We start from the raw sequence: 22,106 nt of genomic DNA, 5'->3' as shown, positions 1-22,106 counted from the left end.
GTCCCGGCGCCGCTGCGATCCCTCTGCCTGTTCGGGTCTCAGCCTGTGCGGGTCTCAGCCTGTTCGGGCGCCATATGTTGCAGGAAGCACGGCCGAAAGCACGACAGACACCAGTAGAGTCAGATCATGCTCCATTTTATTGCCTGAATAGCCTAACTTTTATAGTGAACTTAACAGGGGAGGACAGTGTTTCACACAAGATTATTGGTCAAAAGCACTCAGACAAACAGCTACAAGAAAACAACCCCACCTGCAAGAAAACAACCCCTTTGTGATTAGCAGTCACATAGACCTTGTCCTTGAAGCCAGCTACCGGTAACAATATTTTTCTGAATTCATCAATGGGGCGATGTGGGAACACTGTCATGGGAACTTCTCATAGTTGCCCTGGTAGCTTGGTTTGCTCAGCTACAGCAAGCCATGAGATTTTTGCTGTTTCAAGAAATCCCTCAACAACAGTCAAAAGTATAGATTCACAAATATCCTTCAAGTTATCAACTTATAAGTAGGGATTATAGAATTTTTAAAGTAAATCTTTAATATACCAGTAGGAAATACATTTCTTTCGCTACTACACCTTAAAATTTCAAGAATAACTTTTCTTTCTGCAAAAATAATGCTGTCTTACTGTTCTACGCGCCACGCATCTCCCAATAACAGCAAAAAGTTTCCCCTTCCCTCCAGCACCAGACTTACTGTGCACTGAGCCCTCTGTATTGCATATGTGCAAGAAATCAAACATTCCCTAGTGCCATAATAGTTGGGCATTTTTGCTTTTGTAGCTATGTGAAAAATGTACTATGTAAGCAAAATAAGTTTAGCAGTTCTTGGGAGTATTAGCTTCACTACACAAAAGTATTGATTTTGCTGCCTGAAGCTTATTCCTGAGAAAAACCCTCCCCCTCCCACTCCTCTGTCTACCCCCTAAAAGACAGCAGTAATGGCTTATTCATATAATACTTGTAAACACATAACAAATCATGATCCATAATATACCAGTTCCTATTCTTACACATTCTGAGTTGAGACGGAAAAGGCAAAACACTATTCTGATAGCAGCAAGACTAGGATAAAATAAATAAATAAATATTTATATATATATATATAAAAAATTGCATTCTGCCTTAATCTAGACCTCAGTAATGAACTGCTACCCCCAAATAATCATTAGAAACTTTTGTAAGTTCTAGTTACCCTTCTGTTGCATTTTAAACCAGCCATTCGCTTACATGCCCCATGGGCCCACAGTGGGATTGATTTTAGGCTCCCTCCATCATAGTGGTCCTTCTGGACAGTAGAGATGGTATGTAGTGTTGGATTGTTGCATGCTAAAGCCAGTTCTGGTAACATCACCACTTCACTTCTCTGGTTCCATCAAGATTCATTCTTCATTAATCTGGGCTACTTCCTGTAATACCACTGTATTGTGGTTTAACCTGGCAGGCAGCTAAGCACTAAGCTCTACATCTAAATGTCTTTTAAAGACTTCCAGGGATGGTGACTCCACCACTTCCCTGGGCAGACCATTCCAATGCCTCACAACCCTTTCAGTAAAGAAGTTTCTCCTAACATCCAAACTAAACCTCCCTTGGTGCAACTTTAGCCCATTTCCCCTCATCCTATCACCAGGCATGTGGGAGAACAGACCAATCCCCACCTTGCTACAGCCTCCTTTAAGGTACCTATAAAGAATGATAAGATCACCCCTGAGCCTCCTCTTCTCCAAGCTAAACAACCCCAGCTCCCTCAGCCACTCCTCATAAGACTTGTTCTCCAGACCCCTCACCAGCTTCGTCGCCCTTCTCTGGGCTCGCTCGAGCACCTCCATGTCCTTGTAGCGAGGGGCCCAAAACTGAACACAGTACTCGAGGTGTGGCCTCACCAGAGCTGAATACAGGGGGACAATCACTTCCCTAGACCTGCTGGCCACACCGTTTCTGATACAAGCAAGGATGCTGTTTGGCCTTCTTGGCCACCTGAGCACACTGCTGTCTCATATTCAGCCGACTATCAACCAATACTCCCAGGTCCTTCTCTGCCAGGCAGCTTTCTAACCACTCATCTCCTAGCCTGTAGCACTGCTTGGGGTTGTTGCGCCCCAAGTGCAGGACCCAGCACTTGGCCTTGTTGAACTTCAGTTTTCTCTTCCTTTCCTGTCCTATTAAACTGTATCTCAACCCATGAGCTTTTACTTTTTCTTCCTGATTCTCTCCCCCATCCCACTGGGGGGGGGGAAACTTAACTGCCTGCTGGGTTAAACCACAACATAGTTCCAGACCTCAACTAAAGCTGCCCAGCAGTGGCTACCCAGCTTTATATCACCTCCCTATCACTTATTTATCAAAAACTTCACCTTAAAAGGAAACCAGGAGCAATAGGTGAATTGAATTTTAATCTAGATGTAATTCATTTCAGTCACATTATGAGAGTTCATTCACATTCCCAGATTCCTTGTATCAGGTTTTTCTAATACTGACCTTTACCTACATGAGGGAAAGCCTCAGCTACGCGGCACTGAGAGGGAGCCAAACTCCTGAAGATACGGTTCATAAAGGGGCCTCTTCAGGGAAACAGGTCAGAGTTCAGTTTCTCCTTTTCCAATCTAGATGTTGTTGATACCACAGCTTCATCCCAGCCCCATTCTGCATGAAACATGAGATGCATTCCCTTCTTTCTCCATCTCCATCCCTCTTATCTGGCTCTTTTCTTCAGCTGCCTTGTTCAGATATGGGAAGCAGAAACAAACACCTATTCTAGGAAGTGTTGGGGGGGGGGGGGGACCCAGGGGGCTACGACATTTGAGATCTTTCTTGTGAAGGAAGGACAGAACAAGCCTTATGATGTAAATTAGGAATTACTACACATGGGTAGGACCAAAAAGACTAAGTGCTTAACATCCAAACGGGCTGTGTATCACAAAATGCTCATCACTAAAGGAAGAGGTAACACGAGGAAATAAGCTGCAATACAGACAATGAAGCACAAGGACTGTAACAGAGAAAGCATGCAACTACAAAGCTTTTGGAAGAAATGAAAGCTTATCTAAATTCCTTCAGGTAAAGATTCATGGAAGACAGATGTTTGAAATGAAGCTATGCACAATTCATGAAGGAGGCAACAAAAAAAACTCACACCTCAGATATATTTGAATAGTACTTGGGCAATGCTGGAACTTGCTTTTATCATGCTGTACTGGCATTTTAAGTATGCAGGTAAGTCCCTTCCAGCAGATTCATGAAACACACAGATAAAATCGTTTTATAATTGGGACGCTACATTAAAATAAGCTCTAATTACTTTTCCTACTGAAAGTGTATTAAATTAGAAAAAGCAGATCAAAGAGTTGAATATCTCAGAAATCAAGCAGATTAAAAACATACAGGTCTCAGGTACAGATGAGCCTAACATTCCCGTAATAGCAACTGACAGTTGCTGATAGACTACAATAAACAACCTAGCTAGTTCAGCGTAGAAGATAAATAGAGCAATAAAAATATTCAATGACCTGAATAAAAAAGTGCATGCATGCATGTGTGTGCAGATGCATAAGTAACTATTTTAAACTATTTGAAAGCACCACACACTACCACCAGTAACTGATGAGACATTTCAGAAGGTCTATTTTCAGAAGCATTTTTTTATTCACTTGGATGATGGAATAAGAAAAAACATTCTCTAAAATGTATAGGACAAAGCAAAATCAGAAGCAAGAACATCAAGCACATATCTCTCAGTTTTTCCAGCAATACAATAATTCATTTTGAGCTACTGATGAAGGAAATTTTAATCTAACAACAGCTCTGGCAATGTGTCCGCATTGTTCTTTCCTTGAACTCAGGTGCTCAAGCAGAAACCCCCTACTAGAGATATGAGCTTGAGAACCAAGGTTCAACTATTTAAATCATGACAGCAAGATTTGATATATATCATCTGTTATCACCCTTCACAGAATCACAGAATCACAGAATTTCTAGGTTGGAAGAGACCTCAAGGTCATCGAGTCCAACCTCCAACCTAACGCTAACAGCCCTCCACTAAACCATATCCCTAAGCTCTACATCTAAACGTCTTTTGAAGACTTCCAAGGATGGTGACTCCACCACTTCCCTGGGCAGCCTGTTCCAATGCCTCACAACCCTTTCAGTGAAGAAGTTCTTCCTAACATCTAGCCTAAAACTCCCCTGGCTCAACTTAAACCCATTCCCCCTCGTCCTGTCACCAGGCACGTGGGAGAACAGGCCAACCCCCACCTCGCTACAGCCTCCCTTGAGGTACCTAAAAAGAGCGATAAGGTCGCCCCTGAGCCTCCTCTTCTCCAGGCTGAACAAGCCCAGCTCCCTCAGCCGCTCCTCGTAGGACTTGTTCTCCAGGCCCCTCACCAGCTTCGTCGCCCTTCTCTGCACCCGCTCAAGCACCTCGATGTCCTTCTTGTAGCGAGGGGCCCAAAACTGAACACAGTACTCGAGGTGCGGCCTCACCAGAGCTGAGTACAGGGGGACGATCACCTCCCTAGCCCTGCTGGTCACGCTGTTCCTAATACAAGCCAGGATGCCGTTGGCCTTCTTGGCCACCTGAGCACACTGCTGGCTCATATTCAGCCGACTGTCCACCATCACTCCCAGGTCCTTCTCTGCCTGGCAGCTTTCCAACCATTCCTCTCCCAGCCTGTAGCTCTGCTTGGGGTTATTGCGCCCCAGGTGCAGGACCCGGCACTTGGCCTTGTTAAACTTCATGCAGTTGACCTCAGCCCATCGGTCCAGCCTATCCAGATCCTCCTGCAGAGCTTTCCTACCCTCAAGCAGATCGACACACGCACCTAACTTGGTGTCATCTGCAAACTTACTGAGGGTGCACTCGATGCCCTCGTCCAGATCATCGATGAAGATATTAAAGAGGACCGGCCCCAGCACCGAGCCCTGGGGGACGCCACTAGTGACTGGCCTCCAACTGGACTTGGCTCCATTCACCACGACTCTTTGGGCCCGGCTATCCAGCCAGTTTCTAACCCAACGAAGCGTGCGCCAGTCCAAGCCAAGAGCAGCCAGTTTCTTGAGAAGAATGCTGTGGGAGACGGTGTCAAAAGCCTTGCTGAAGTCAAGGTAGACCACATCCACAGCCTTTCCCTCATCCACCCAGCGCGTCACTCTGTCATAGAAGGAGATCAGGTTCGTCAGGCATGACCTGCCTTTCATAAAGCCATGCTGACTGGGCCTGATCGCCTGCTTCCCCTTCAAGTGCTGCATGATGACTCTCAGGAGGATCTGCTCCATGAGCTTTCCTGGCACTGAGGTCAAACTGACAGGCCTGTAGTTTCCTGGGTCAGCCCTCCGGCCCTTCTTGTAGATGGGCGTCACGTTTGCTAGCCGCCAGTCGATTGGGACCTCCCCCGATAGCCAGGACTGTTGATAAATGATGGACAGCGGCTTGGCCAGCTCCTCTGCCAGTTCCCTCAGTACCCTTGGGTGGATCCCATCTGGCCCCATCGACTTGTGCACATCTAAGTGCCGTAGTAGGTCACCAACCAGTTCTTCATGGATAATGAGGGCCACATCCTGCTCCCCATCCCCTTCCACCAGCTCAGGGTACTGAGTATCCAGAGAACAACCGGTATTGCCGCTAAAGACTGAGGCAAAGAAGGCATTGAGCACCTCCGCCTTTTCCTCATCTCTTGTAACTAAGTTTCCCCCCGCATCCAGTAAAGGATGGAGATTCTCCTTAGTCCTCCTTTTTGTGTTGATGTATTTATAGAAACGTTTTTTGTTATCTTTAACGGCAGTAGCCAGATTGAGCTCCAGATGAGCTTTGGCCTTCCTAATTTTGTCCCTGCACAGCCTCGCTACTTCTTTAAAGTCCTCCTTAGTGGCCTGCCCACTTTTCCAAAGCTTATAAACCCTCTTTTTCCTCCTAAGATCAAGCCACAATTCTCTGTTGAGCCAGGCCGGTCTTCTTCCCCGCCAGCTCGTCTTTGGGCACGTGGGAACAGACCGTTCCTGCGCCATTAAGACTTCCCTCTTGAAGAGCGCCCAGCCTTCCTGGACCCCTCTGCCCTTCAGAACCGCCTCCCAAGGGACTCCACCAACCAGTGTCCTGAGCAGCTCAAAGTCAGCCCTCCGAAAGTCCAATACAGCGGTTTTACTGGTCCCCTTCCTGGCCTCGCCAAGAATAGTGAACTCCACCATTGCGTGGTCACTCTGCCCTAGACAGCTCCCGACGATCACGTCCTCCACCAGTCCTTCTCTGTTTGTGAAGAGAAGGTCTAGCGGGGCACCTCCCCTGGTAGGCTCACTAACCAGCTGCGTCAGGAAGCTATCTTCCACGCTCTCCAGAAACCTCCTAGACTGCTTTCTCAGGGCTGTGTTGTGCTTCCAGGATATGTCAGGGAAGTTGAAGTCCCCCACGAGTACAAGAGCTGATGATTTTGCAACCTCTGTCAGCTGCCTGTAGAATTCCTCATCCGTCTCCTCATCCTGGTTCGGCGGTCTATAGCAGACCCCGACCAGGACACTAGCCTTGTTGTCCCTGCCGATCCTAACCCAAAGGGACTCGACCTTGTCATTCCCAACCTCGAGTTCTACAGCCTCGAAAGACTCTCTAATATAGAGAGCCACACCACCACCCCTTCTATGCTGCCTGTCCCTTCTATAGAGCTTATAGCCAGGCATTGCAGCACTCCAGTCATGAGACTGGTCCCACCACGTCTCCGTGATGGCAACCAAGTCGTAGCCTGCCTGCCGCACGATGGCTTCCAGCTCCTCCTGTTTGTTACCCATGCTGCGTGCATTGGTGTAGATGCACTTCAGCTGGGCCATTGCCTTATCCTCCGGCCTTGCCATTGTTCCCCCTGGCACAGCCCCAACAATGCTAGCCTCAGCCCCATCCCCCTTCCTACCTAGTTTAAAGCCCTCTCAATGAGCCCTGCCAGTTCCTGGCCCAGGATCCTTTTTCCCCTAAAAGATAGGGACCCGTCTGCGGCCATCAGGCCAGGTGCTGAGTAAAGTGCCCCATGATCAAAAAACCCAAGATTTCTGCGTTGGCACCAGCCCCGGAGCCATGTGTTTAACAGGTGGGCTTTCCGTGTCCTCTCTGAACTCCTCCCTGCCACCATAGGGATGGACGAAAACACCACCTGCACTCCCGCTCCATCCACTAACCGACCCAGCCCCCTAAAGTCCCTTTTGATAGCCTTGAGGCTTCTCTCTTCGATGTTATCACTGCCCGCCTGGACTATCAAAAGGGGGTAATAGTCAGAGGGGCGTACCAGGTTAGGAAGCTTCCTGGCAACGTCCCTGACCCTGGCCCCAGGGAGACAGCAGACTTCCCTACGGGTAGGGTCCGGCCGACAAATAGGGCCCTCTGTTCCCCTAAGAATCGAGTCACCAACAACAATAACCCTCCTGTCTTTTTTGGTGGAGGCAGTCCTGAGGCGCGGAGTCGGCCTCCTCGCTCCAGGCATCCTCCTGGGAACATTTGCTACCTCTTCCTCACACACCGGCCTCTCAATCTCTAGGGCCTCAAACCTGTTGCGTAAGGGCACCTGGGAAGGTGGGGCCGGAAGGGGAGAGCATCGCCTGCGATGTCGAGCAGGGACCTGTTTCCATTCCTCCTCAGCTCCCAGATCCCCTCCCTCTGCCCGACGGGGACAGGGCAGGGGGTCCGCCCCCATTTGGGGAGTCTCACCTCGGCACCTCCCCTTGAGGCCCTGCAGGGAGTTACTCCAGAAGTCTATCTCCCGCTCACACTCCCTGATGGCCCTCAACCTCTCCACCTCCTCCTTGAGCTCCGCCCATATTTATTATGTTTTATTATTATTTTTATTATGATTGACGTTATGACATTTAGACTTCTTTAATATTGAAGCTGCCTGATCAGAACAGCAAAAACATACCTTTGTTGATGATGGTGGAGTAGGAAAATTAAGCCAGGCTGGAGCAAAGTCATGCTGCGCCATTTAGGTCTCTGAATCAATGAGACAAGGCTTCAGCACCCCATGGCAAGTCCCTGTAATTGGAAAAACAAGGTAAACATCTAAAAAGTACTCATTTCAAGAACATTATGCTTGTGGTATAATCACTACCTCCTTTCTGTTGTCTGGTATTGTTGTCTCAAACAGATATGATTTGTAATCTAGCTAGCCTTATCTCATTACAGCGTCACATTTGTCCTTTTATTACCAAAGTGTCACATTAATCAAATATTTCAAAAAGATCATAAAATTAGAACTAATATTCATTCCTTTATTTCCTCCTGCAAATTGGATGAAGCATCTTGCGTGACGTCTGATCAGAAAGCTGTGGCAAAATTATCTCATTGAAATATTTTCTGATACTGTCTAGAATGGATTATAGAAGCTATTTCACTAGCTTCTTAGAAGAAGCTGATTTCCCAAATTAGCCCCTGAAAGTTAATCTCAGAGGCCACATTAAGATTCCTCATGAGAAAACTAGATGCCAAGAACGCCGTACTTTCCTCTCGATTGAATGGAAACAGAACCTGAATATCCAGAAATACTGCCAAAATCCAGTAAAATTCACTAGTTTGAACATGGGCAAGAGAAGGTAATGGCTTAAGGCAAAACCCGAGAGTACTTTTTCTACCCCTTGTTCTCCCCACAGGCAGAGAAACATTTCTCAGTAAACAAGAGAATGCAAGGTAATATAAACTATTGCTTAAAGCTGAACAATAGCACTGAAAGGAAAGAAATGGATGAAACACTACCTGAATTATAAGGGAATCATGCTCTACGGCTGGATACCGCAAAATTATCAATGACTCAAAAATATTTAAGTATGATATACACGTTATTAGAAATTCATGTAGTGAAAACATAATTAACATCCAAGCGCATGCTATAGGGAAAAGCAAATAAACGTATTCCATCCTATGCACAACAGAGTGCAAATCTGTTAGTGAACACAGACGTGGGTCACTTTAATCTAAAACTGCTGTAATTTGATAAGTTTTAACAAGCACTGTGGAATCTGAACTAGGTAACTGATATTATTGCATTTTGGCCTGAATTGGGCTACTGCAGACTTCCAGCAAGAGAAATTTCAACAATTAAAAAGAAGTTTAGCAAATTTGTAAGTATCAAACTGCACTACTTAGTTGAGTTGCTGCTTCTTTTTTTTATGCCATGAATTCATACTAAAGCTGGTTTTTTGTTTGTTTTTTCTTTCATTTTAGCTTTCCTGATCCTATCCCTGCACGTCTAGGCAGCATCCCTGTACTCTTCCCATGCCATATGCCCCTGCTTCCACTGCCTGTGCATTTCCTTCTTGCGCCTCAGTTTGACCAGCAGGTCCTTGCACAGCCATCCCAGTTTCCTGCCCTCCCTGCTTGCTTTCTTTCTTACACAGGGGGGTGGAGAGTTCTTGCACTCTAAGAAAAACATCCTTAAAGAGTTGCCAGGGACAAAGGAGATGAACAGAGCTAAGGACAGTGTTCCAGGGTATCTCATCCACCAGGTCTTTTTATAGGAGCCCTCCTATTTCTGACAGTTTCTTTGTGACAATTTGTGACAATTCCTCCTTCCTTTGTGACAACTCACAACTATTTCCCCTGTTGCTTCCTAAAGTTTCAGCAGTCCCTGGTTCTTTTCTGTAAGAAGTACATTCCTTCCTCCGCTAAATCTAGTTCAAATAAATCCTGCCAACTTGCTACCCAGAATGCTCTTGCACCACCTGGTCAAGTGTGCACCATCCAGTGCCAACATGGCTGGTCAAAAGTGCACCTGAGATTGTAGAACCCAAAACCCTGAGCGTGGCTAGTGCCACGCAACTAATCATCCACCTGATCGGTTAGCTTTTCTTTAAACCACATTTTAGAATATACAGCCTATCCAGCTTTAAGTTACCAACCCCATGTTTTACCAGGCTCCATAAATATTCTTAGTTGCTACCTTTCTGATGTTGCCAACAAGCTTGCCTTAGAATGTATTTTAATACAGAATATGTTTTCATTACAAGTATGAGCTCTGCTTCATTACAAGTATCAACACTAGAGTACTCTTCATCCCCAGGAAAATATTTTTGGCAAACTGAAAACAGGTCGCCAAGTGAGAGCGGAAGGCCAGCAAGACTACCGTCACCTCAGGCAAGATTTGCTATGCCTAAACCATTTACAGTCAGTTTGGTTGCCAAACATCAGTTTGATTTTTGGCTGATTTCAAATTAAGTTACACCAACAAGTTAGACTACCACTTTCTTCTGCAACACGTTCCAGCACTGAATTGCTCTTACATCGTTTCAAAGATTTCTTCTACAAGATCTGACCATTTTTGTTTCTTCCCCTGCTATTCAAGTCATTTACTTCATCTATCCCCAGCAGTCAGAGACATTTCTGCATTCTGTACCCCCCAAAGCGACTGCAACCTCTATTCAGATTTGTACTACCTACATATTTAATAAGTATGCTCTATTTCATTATTGCAGATATTAATAAAAAAAATGAAGAGACCTATTTAGTTCACTTGATATGTCCTTCCAGCTTGACATCAAACAGTTACCTTTGCAAAGACTGATGAGCCTAAGGCAAATAGGTAGCGCTGATAAGCATCTCAGAAGAACATTTCTGCCTTTGAGAAATACAGGACTGTCCCACATTTAACTAAAAATTCACACCTTAAGAATTTGGATAGAATGAAAATAAGTAGTATGTGCCCATTAACAAGAGTGCCATTAACAAGAGTGATTTAGTTATAATGACAGACCATGAAGAACTCGTCTCCTAGCACGCCTTCTCTTATATATACACAGAATCACAGAATTTCTAGGTTGGAAGAGACCTCAAGATCATTGAGTCCAACCTCTGACCTAACACTAACAGTCCCCACTAAACCATATCCCTAAGCTCTACATCTAAACGTCTTTTAAAGACTTCCAGGTATGGTGACTCCACCACTTCCCTGGGCAGCCTGTTCCAATGTTTAACAACCCTTTCGGTAAAGAAGTTCTTCCTAAGATCCAACCTAAAACTCCCCCAGCGCAACCTAAGCCCATTCCCCCTCGTCCTGTCACCAGGCACGTGGGAGAACAGACCAACCCCCACCTCTCCACAGCCTCCCTTAAGGTATCTCTGGAGAGCAATAAGGTCGCCCCTGAGCCTCCTTTTCTCCAGGCTGAACAAGCCCAGCTCCCTCAGCCGCTCCTCGTAGGACTTGTTCTCCAGGCCCCTCACCAGCTTCATTGCCCTTCTCTAGACCCGCTCAAGCACCTCGATGTCCTTCTTGTAGCAAGGGGCCCAAAACTGAACACAGGACTCGAGGTGTGGCCTCACCAGAGCCGAGTACAGGGGGACAATCACCTCCCTAGCCCTGCTGGTCACACTGTTTCTTATGCAAGCCAGGATGCTGTTGGCCTTCTTGGCCACCTGAGCACACTGCTGGCTCATATTCAGCTGACTATCAACCAATACTCCCAGGTCCTTCTCTGCCAGGCAGCTTTCTAACCATTCCTCTCTCAGCCTGTAGCTCTGCTTGGGGTTATTGCGCCCCAGGTGCAGGACCCGGCACTTGGCCTTGTTAAACTTCATGCAGTTGACCTCAGCCCATCGGTGCAGCCTATCCAGATCCTCCTGCAGAGCCTTCCTACCCTCGAGCAGATCGACACATGCACCTAACTTGGTGTCATCTGAAAACTTACTGAGGGTGCACTCCATGCCCTCGTCCAGATCATCGATGAAGATATTAAAGAGGACCGGCCCCAGCACCGAGCCCTGGGGGACGCCACTAGTGACTGGCCTCCAACTGGACTTGACTCCATTCACCACAACTCTTTGGGCCCTGCTATCCAGCCAGTTTCTAACCCAACGAAGTGTACGCCAGTCCATGCCACGAGCAGCCATTTTCTTGAGGAGAATGCTGTGCGGAATGGTGTCAAAAGCCTTGCTGAAGTCAAGGTAGACCACATCCACAGCCTTTCCCTCATTCACTAAGTGTGTCACTCTGTCATAGAAGGAGATCAGGTTCGTCAAGCAACACCTGCCTTTCATAAACCCATGCTGACTGAGCCTGATCGCCTGCTTGCCCTGCAAGTGCTGCGTGATGACTCTCAAGAGAATCTGCTCCATGAGCTTCCCTGGCACTGAGGTCAAACTGACAGGCCTGTAGTTTCCCGGGTCTGCCCTCCGGCCCTTCTTGTAGATGGGCGTCACATTTGCAAGCCGCCAGTCAACTGGGACCTCCCCCGATAGCCAGGACTGCTGATAAATGATGGAAAGCGGCTTGGCCAGCTCCTCCGCCAGTTCTCTCAGTACCCTTGGGTGGATCCCATCCGGCCACATTGACTTGTGCACATCCAAGTGCCGTACCAGGTCACCAACCAGTTCTTCGTGGATAGTGAGGGCCACATCCTGCTCCCCATCCCCTTCCACCAGCTCGGGGTACTGGGTATCCAGAGAACAACCGGTATTGCCGCTAAAGACTGAGGCAAAGAAGGCATTGAGCACCTCCGCCTTCTCCTCATCTCTTGTAACTAAGTTTCCCCCCGCATCCAGTAAAGGATGGAGATTCTCCTTAGTCCTTCCTTTTTGTGTTGATGTATTTATAAAAACATTTTTTGTTATCTTTAACGACAGTAGCCAGATTGAGCTCCAGATGAGCTTTGGCCTTTCTTATTTTGTCCCTGCACAGCCTCACAACATCCTTATAGTCCTCCTCGGTGGCCCGCCCTTTTTTCCAAAGATTATAAACCCTCTTTTTTCTCCTAAGATCAAGCCACAATTCTCTGTTCAGCCAGGCTGGTCTTCTTCCACTCCGGCTCGTCTTTGGGCACGTGGGGACAGACCGTTCCTGCATCATTAAGACTTCCCTCTTGAAGAGTGCCCAGCCTTCCTGGACTCCTCTGCCCTTCAGAACCGCCTCCCAAGAGACTCTACCAACCCGTGTCCTCAGCAGCACAAAGTCAGCCCTCCGGAAGTCCAATACAGCGGTTTTACTGGGCCCCTTCCTGGCCTCGCCAAGAATAGAGAACTCCACCATTTCGTGGTCACTCTGCCCAAGACAGTTTCCAACCACCACATCTCCCACCAGCCCTTCTCTGTTTGTGAAGAGAAGGTCTAGCGGGGCGCCACCCCTGGGAGGCTCACTAACCAGCTGCATCAGGAAGCTATCTTCCACACTCTCCAGAAACCTCCTAGACTGCTTTCTCTGGGCTGTGTTGTGCTTCCAGGATATGTCAGGGAAGTTGAAGTCCCCCACGAGAACAAGCGCTGAAGATTTCGCAAGTTCTGTCAGCTGCCTGTAGAACTCTTCATCCGTCTCCTCATCCTGGTTTGGCGGTCTATAACAGACCCCGACCAGGACGCTAGGCTTGTTGGCCTTCCCGCCAATCCTAACACAAACGGACTCGACCTTGTCATTCCCAGCCTCGAGTTCTACAACCTCAAAAGACTCTCTAATATAGAGAGCCACACCACCACCCCTTCTGTGCTGCCTGTCCCTTCTGAAGAGCTTATAGGCAGCCATTGCAGCACTCCAGTCATGAGAGTGGTCCCACCACGTCTCAGTGATGGCAACCAAGTTGTAGCCTGCCTGCTGCACGATGGCTTCCAGCTCCTCCTGTTTGTTACCCATGCTGCGTGCATTGGTGTAGATGCACTTCAGCTGGGCCATTGCCTTATCCCCCGACCTTGCTATTGTTCCCCCTGGCACAGCTCCAACAATCCTTGCTTCAGCCCCATCCCCCTTCTTACCTAGTTTAAAGCCCTCTCAATGAGCCCTGCCAGCTCCTGGCCCAGGATCCTTTTTCCCCTAAAAGATAGGGACCCGTCTGCAGCCATCAGGCCAGGTGCTGAGTAAAGTGCCCCATGGTCGAAAAACCCAAGATTTCTGCGTTGGCACCAGCCCCGGAGCCACGTGTTTAACAGGTGGGCTTTCCGTGTCCTCTCTGTACCCCTCCCTGCCACTGTAGGGATGGATGAATACACCACCTGCACTCCCGCTCCATCCACTAACCGTCCCAGCCCCCTAAAGTCTCGTTTGATAGCCTTCAGGCTTCTCTCTTCAATGTTGTCACTACCTGCCTGGACTATCAAAAGAGGATAATAGTCAGAGGGGTTTACCAGGTTGGGAAGCTTCCTGGCAACGTCCCTGACCCTGGCCAAAGGGAGGCAGCAGACCTCCCTACGGGTAGGGTCAGGCCGACAAATAGGGCCCTCTGTTCCCCTAAGAAGAGACACACCAGATCAATCACTGTTCATTAACATTGATAAATGATGACCAGAGAGCACCTCTCCTAGAAAGGCAGGCTGAGAGAGTTGGGGTTGTTCCCTGGAGAAGAGAAAGCTCCAGGAAGTTCTCATTGCAGCCTTCCAGTACCTAAACCGGGCCTACAGGAAAGCTGGGGAGGGACTCCTTGTCAGGGAATGTAGCGATAGGACAAGGAGTAATGGCTTTAAACTAAGAGGATAGATTTAGATTAGATATTAGGAAGAAATTCTTCAGAGGGTGGTGAGGCACTGGAGCAGGTTGCCCAGAGAAGTTGTGGATGCCCCATCCCTAGAATTGTTCAAGGCCAGGTTAGACAGGGCTTTGAGCAACCTGGTCTAGCGGAAGGTGGTAGAATGCATCCCTGCTCATGGGGGGGTGTGGGGGTGGGACTATATGATCTTTAAGGTCCCTTCCAACCTAAACCATTCCATGATTCCATGATAAAACAGTTGTACTCCCAACATTAAAAAACGGCTATCAGAAATGTATTGAGGTAAGCTCCATAGATCTGAATACGGTGATTCTACTGTTTTCAGAAGCTGTCTTGGTAACAAAAGATTAAGCCCAAAATTTGTCACGATGAACTCATCGTTCTTTAGTAGCACAAACTCAAAACATACCTGCCTTTAGTAAAAGTATCCTGAAAGCTAACTTGGCTTAGGTTGCCCATCACTGAAACAGAGCTGTAAAATTCTAAAAAGGCAATAAAAGGATACTGAAATATTGCTATCCTCTTACTATTAACGTTCAAATGCATTTCAGTTTCCTGAACATTTTTAGCAGTCTGATTAAGTCTCACGGTAGCAATAGTTTCTGATGTCTGATTCAAGTTCTGCATAGTGACTTCATAAAAAAGCCTTCCATTGGTATAGATTTAGATTAAAATCTTCACAAAATGTATGTTTTGCTATGCACGTGGATAGTAGAATAGCTTGCAGCAAAGAAAAAATTAATTCATTTTTTTTTCTTGAGGGTCATCTAAGAAGTCTGTAAAGAATTTTGTTTCAGGTAACGTGCAAAAATTATTCCAGTATTTAATTACTGAAAATTTAATTCTATTGTTTTGTGAGGTCTGAACATCAATAAGGCAGCGAACACCAAGTAAAAATGAACAGCTAGTTCCAAACACTGTACAGTGAAGAGATTTGATCTCGTAAAGATAAGTCACCCACTTTGAGCCACATTAGCAGCTGAAGCGAGAACACTACACCGTATAATCAAACAATCAAAATCAGTTTGTCTTTTTTTTTTTTTTTCATGATGGAGTTGATAGGGTCCTTTTGTGACAAAGTATTTTTCATCAGTTTTAAAGTAGCTGGAGACACTTTTAAAACAAAGTTGTCTTAGCACAACAGTATTCAGGAAAGCTTAATATATTTTGCCTCTGTTTTAGAAAGAGTAGTAACGTGTTGAGAAAAGGGAAATTGAAAGCAACCGCATGAATCAGAAGTCAAGACTTCTGTGAAAAGGCTAAGAAAAACATCATCTAGAGTCAACTCCCAGAACTCCACGTTACCAAAAAAAAAAAAAAAACACAACAAAAAGATGGAACTAAAACAACTATCTTTAGCTTGGGCTTACCAAATTAATTAAAAACAAACAAACGAACAAATGTTAAACAGCACAGTCGTTCTTCCCTGAACATTTTCTTTTTTATATCATCACAAAACAAAATACAAGTAAGGCCACATTTGGAATACCGTCATCAATTCAAAATTTTTCCAAGGGCAATAGCAAACTACTTCAGTCATCATGGACAAAAGAAGCCTCTAAGAAAACTTCTCTGCTTGCTTTGCCTCACAAAATGAGGAACTAAGATATATTTAACCATTGGTCATAAACATCTGAAGGAGTAAATTCCACTGAGAAAAGAGGTGTTTTAATCCAAAACACCACAAAATGACAATAAAAAAAAAATAATTAAAAAAAAAACACAGCTGGAAATGGGGTTTTGAAGATCAGAAGAACAGGATTCTGGAACAACTTTAAGACTTCAAATATTCAAATCTGTCAATTCCTACTATGCTTAAATGCCAGAAAATAAGAATTGTTATACATGAAACTGTTTAACTACACAAATACATGCACACAAATATAACATTGCAATTAAGTCATTTTTCCCTTAGGTGGTGACCATGAGACTTGTCCTGGTTTCAGTTAGAACAGAAGTTTCAGATAGAACAGAATTAATTTTCTTCCTAGTAGCTGGTGGAATGCTGTGTTTTGGCTTAGGATGAGAAGAGTGCTGATAACACCCCGATGTTTTAATTGTTGCAGAGCAGTGCTTATACCAAGCCAAGGACATCTCAGCCTTTCGCTCTGTCCTGCCAACAGGCAGGCTGGGGGTGCAGTAAGAGCTGGGAGGGGACAGACCCAGGACAGGTGACCCAAACTAGCCAAAGGGGTATTCCATACCATCTGACATCATGCTAAACAATATATAGGGGTGGCTAGCCGGGGGGAGGGGGCCGGACTGCTCGGTTAGGCTGGGCATCGGTCAGTGGGTGGTGAGCAATTGCATTGTGCATCACTTGTTTGTACATACTATTATTATTATTTTCCTATTATCACCATTGTATTATTATTATTATTATTGTTATTATTACTTTTGTTATTATTATTTTCCTGTCTTATTAAACTGTCTTTATCTCAACTCACGGGCTTCACTTTCCATTTCTCTCCCCCGTCCCAGAGAGGGAGGGGGAGGGTGAGCGAACTGCTGCGTGGTGTTTAGCTGCCAGCCGGGTTAAACCACGACAAGACTAAACCCCCCCCCCCCCCCCCCCCCCGAAAATTTTCCTCCTTTTCCTCCATTCTGAAAATGCTAGGTGGCTTTTTAATAAGACTTCTGCATTTTCTTGAATATATAAAAATCTTACCACCCCCCCCCCCCCACTCACCAGGAGGAAAAAAGGACTCCTGCCACCAGAACTGTCAGTTACAGATTTCACCCTCCTTCACTCCTGAAGGATTTCAATAATGCCCTGGTTTTGGCTGGGATAGAGTTAATTTTCCTCCTAGTAGCTGGTACGGTGCTGTGTGTGGGACTTAGGAGAAAAATAATGCAGGCGACACGCTGTTTCAGCTGTTGCAGAGCAGTGCTTACACTAAATCAAGGACTTTTCAAGCTTCTCATGCTGTCCTGCCAGCAAGGAGGCTAAGGGTACACAAGAAGCTGGGAGGGGACAGAACCAGGACAGCTGACCCAAAAGGATAGTCCATACCATAGGATGTCACACAGAACAATAAAAATTGAGGGGACCGTTGCTGGGGGGCTGCCTGGGCAATTGCATTGTGCATCACTTGGTTTATTCCCCTCCTTCTTATTATTAAGCTATCCTTATCAACTCATGAGTTCTTGCACTTTTCAATTTTCTCCCCTATCCCACTTGGGGGTGGGGGGAAGCAAACAAGCGTGTAGTATTTAACAGTCTGACAGGTTAAATCACAACCGATAAATAAGCAGGCAAACTGGCAATATATTGCAGTAACTTCTAACCAGGAAGTGTAAGACCATTATAGGGCAAGCATAGTGCAGAACCTAGCAAGCACCTGTTAGCAGAACTCATATCTCCACACACTTTAAAAACAGATTACAGTGCAGACACATACAAGACTTGTTACAGAGTATCCAGGGATTTTACAGAGGTAGTAACATTTATAGAATCATAGAATATCCTGAGTTGGAAGGGACCCTTAAGGATCATCAAGTCCAACTCTTGACACCGCACAGGTCTACCCAAAAGTTCAGACCATGAACTAATAATAATAATTCACCCTTATGTTGCCAACCCAGGTCCACCTGGGCCACTTCAATCTTAGCAGCCTGATCCACCTGCTGGTTGTTTTGATGTTCTTCAGTAGCACGATTCTTGGGCACGTGACCATTAACGTGGCGTACCTTTACAATCAGGTTCTCCACCCAGGCAGCAATATCTTGCCACAATGCAGCAGCCCAGATGGGTTTGCCTCTGCGCTGCCAGTTGCTCTGCTTCCATTGCTGTAACCACCCCCACAGGGCATTTGCTACCATCCATGAATCTGTGTAGAGATCGAGAATTGGCCACTTTTCCTGTTCAGCAATATCTAAAGCCAGCTGAATGGCCTTCACTTCTGCAAATTGACTCGATTCAGCAGCATCTGCAACTTGTCGTGTAGGACTCCATACAGCAGCCTCCCACCTCTGATTTTTCCCCTTGTCGTTGCTCAGGGCCCCATTCAAACTCATTCTTCTCACGGGTTACTTGGTAGAGCAGGTTTACAATCAGACTGTAATTTGGCGTTGTCCTGGTTTCAGTTAGAACAGAATTAATTTTCTTCCTAGTAGCTGGTGGAATGCTGTGTTTTGGCTTAGGATGAGAAGAGTGCTGATAACACCCCGATGTTTTAATTGTTGCAGAGCAGTGCTTATACCAAGCCAAGGACATCTCAGCTTTTTGCTCTGTCCTGCCAACAGGCAGGCTGGGGGTGCAGTAAGAGCTGGGAGGGGACAGACCCAGGACAGGTGACCCAAACTAGCCAAAGGGGTATTCCATACCATCTGATGTCATGCTAAACAATATATAGGGGTGGCTAGCCGGGGGGAGGGGGCCGGACTGCTCGGGGTTAAGCTGGGCATCGGTCAGCGGGTGGTGAGCAATTGCATTGTGCATCACTTGTTTGTACATATTATTATTACTTTCCTATTATCACCATTGTAACATTATTATTATTATTATTTTGTTATTATTATTTTCCTGTCTTATTAAACTGTCTTTATCTCAACTCACGGGCTTCACTTTCCATTTCTCTCCCCCGTCCCAGAGAGGGAGGGGGGAGGGTGAGCGAACGGCTGCGTGGTGTTTAGCTGCCAGCCGGGTTAAACCACGACAGTCTTTTTGGCGCCCAACGTGGGGCTCGAAAGGTTGAGATAACGGCAGATCTGACCACAGTGTGTTAAACTAAAATTGGTGTAAGTATTAGACCTGCTTAATAGTCACTTGTCATAATGCTGATTGCTTTAATCTCAACTCTGCTGCGCCTGTTTTCCAAATTGAGTATTATAGTACATTATTTTCCGTATTTGCTCTCTGTCATGTTGTTTATCCTCTCCGGGCCCTGGTTTCAGATCATTATGGTACTGAGTGTTGTAGCAATGGCTTATGAGACGATGAGATATCTGGTCATGACTCTAACTTGGTATTTGTACTCCGTAACATCGTCGACTCTGTATTTTGGAAACTGTATCTTGGAAACTATTAGCAATTATACCTATTGCTTTTTTCCGTTAGGAAGTCAATCTGTGGAGGGGAAAGGGGAAGATATTTTTTCTTACTTGATTACTCTCCCTTTCTCCTTCACCACCCCTGTATCCTCCTGGATCACTATGCCTTCCTCCTTCACCACCCTCTTACCCTCCAAGCTTGCTACAATAGCTCTCCAAGATATTGAATATCCTTGGGATACTCAGACCAGCATGGTCTTGTTGTTCTGCCTCCTGAATGCACTTCAGGTTCTGCTTAAAGTTAAACAACTACTTAGGAAGCTCATCCGCAGATCTGCCCGGAGGCAGTATAGTTGTGGGTGGCAGGGAGTATGGGAGGATATGGGCAGGCATCTAGAGCAGTTGGCACCCCCAGTGTTTTGGAAATTCACCCCTGAACAACTGCAAAATCCTCAAAAACTGGCAGAATGCTTGAGAAAAAGGTGTCATGATTCTGGCAGTTCCAAAGTAACACAAATCATTGTAACATGCTGGAACTTCAGTACGAACTTGAATCGAAGGCAGCCAAGTGGTACGCCACAATTGATATCGCTAATGCATTTTTCTCCATCCCTCTAGCAGCAGAGTGCAGGCCACAGTTTGCTTTCACTTGGAGGGGAGTCCAATATACTTGGAATCGACTGCCCCAGGGGTGGAAACACAGCCCTACCATTTGCCATGGGCTGATCCAGTCTGCACTGGAGCAGGGGGAAGCTCCTGAACACCTGCAGTACATCGATGACATTATTGTGTGGGGTGACACAGCAGAGGAAGTTTTTGAGAAAGGGAAGAAAATAGTCCAAATCCTTCTGAAAGCCGGTTTTGCCATAAAACAAAATAAAGTCAAAGGACCTGCACAAGAGATCCAGTTTTTAGGAATAAAATGGCAAGATGGGCGTCGTCAAATCCCAATGGATGTGATCAACAAAATAACAGCTATGTCTCCACCAACTAACAAAAAAGAAACACAGACTTTCCTAGGTGTTGTGGGGTTTTGGAGAATGCACATCCCAAATTACAGTCTGATTGTAAACCCGCTCTACCAAGTAACCCGTAAGAAGAATGAGTTTGAATGGGGCCCTGAGCAACGACAAGCCTTTGAACAAATCAAGCAGGAAATAGTGCATGCAGTAGCCCTTGGGCCAGTTCGAACAGGACCAGATGTAAAGAATGTGCTCTACACTGCAGCCGGGGAGAACGGCCCCACCTGGAGCCTCTGGCAGAAAGAACCTGGGGAAACTCGAGGTCGACCCCTGGGGTTTTGGAGTCGGGGATACAGAGGATCTGAGGCCCGCTATACTCCAACTGAAAAGGAGATATTGGCAGCATATGAAGGAGTTCGATCTGCTTCAGAGGTGGTCGGTACTGAAGCGCAGCTCCTCCTAGCACCCCGATTGCCAGTACTAGGCTGGATGTTCAAGGGAACGGTCCCTTCTACACATCATGCAACTGATGCTACGTGGAGCAAGTGGGTTGCACTGATTACTCAGCGGGCTCGAATAGGAAACCCCAGTCACCCAGGAATATTGGAAGTGATTATGGACTGGCCAGAAGGCAAATACTTTGGGATATCATCCGAGGAGGAGGTGGGTCATGCTGAAGAAGCCCCACTGTACAACCAGTTACCAGAGAATGAAAAGAAATATGCCCTGTTCACTGATGGGTCCTGTCGTATTGTGGGGAAGCATCGGAGATGGAAGGCTGCTGTATGGAGCCCTACACGACGAGTTGCAGAAGCTGCTGAGGGAGAAGGTGAATCGAGTCAGTTTGCAGAAGTGAAAGCCATTCAGCTGGCTTTAGACATTGCTGAACGAGAAAAATGGCCAGTTCTCTATCTCTACACCGATTCATGGATGGTAGCAAATGCCCTGTGGGGATGGTTACAGCAATGGAAGCAAAACAACTGGCAGCGCAGGGGCAAACCCATCTGGGCTGCTGCTTTGTGGCAAGACATTGCTGCTCGGGTAGAGAACCTGGCTGTGAAAGTACGTCACGTAGATGCTCATGTGCCCAAGAATCGGGCTACTGAAGAACATCAAAACAACCAGCAGGTGGATCAGGCTGCTAAGATTGAAGTAGCTCAGGTGGACCTGGATTGGCAGCATAAAGGTGAATTATTTATAGCCCGATGGGCCCATGACACCTCAGGCCATCAAGGTAGAGATGCAACATACAGATGAGCTCGTGATCGAGGGGTGGACCTGACCATGGACACTATAGCACAGGTTATTCATGACTGTGAAACATGTGCTGCAATCAAGCAAGCCAAACGGTCAAAGCCTCTTTGGTATGGAGGACGATGGCTGAAATATAAATATGGAGAGGCCTGGCAGACTGATTATATTACACTCCCTCAAACCCGCAATGGCAAGCATCAGGTACTTATAATGGTGGAAGCAACCACCAGATGACTGGAAACATATCCTGTGCCTCATGCCACCGCCTGGAACACCATCCTGGGCCTTGAAAAGCAAGTCCTATGGCGACATGGTACCCCAGAAAGAATAGAGTCAGACAATGGAACTCATTTCCGAAACAACCTTATAGACACTTGGGCCAAAGAACATGGTATTGAGTGGGTGTATCACATCCCCTATCATGCACCATCCTCCGGGAAAGTTGAACGATACAACGGACTGTTAAAGACTACATTGAAAG

The 22,106-nt window shown here is 46.4% G+C and overlaps 1 protein-coding gene across 4 annotated transcripts in view; it reads right to left on the bottom strand.

The window, feature by feature from the left end:
- LOC309889418 (vasculin-like) overlaps positions 1-22,106 on the bottom strand; it is a 74,538-nt gene that overhangs the window by 33,945 nt on the left and 18,487 nt on the right. For all 4 annotated transcript variants that reach the window (XM_082782238.1, XM_082782241.1, XM_082782240.1 and 1 more), the window contains exon 4: positions 7,886-7,998. In XM_082782238.1, the coding sequence (XP_082638364.1) occupies positions 7,886-7,948 (63 nt within the window). In that variant the 5' untranslated portion in view covers positions 7,949-7,998. The remainder of the gene's footprint in view (positions 1-7,885; positions 7,999-22,106) is intronic.

The sequence above is a fragment of the Aythya marila genome (genome assembly GCF_965140915.1).
Source record: "Aythya marila genome assembly, chromosome: W".
Classification (NCBI taxonomy): domain Eukaryota; kingdom Metazoa; phylum Chordata; class Aves; order Anseriformes; family Anatidae; genus Aythya; species Aythya marila.
This window is presented reverse-complemented; position numbering and strand designations above follow the sequence as displayed.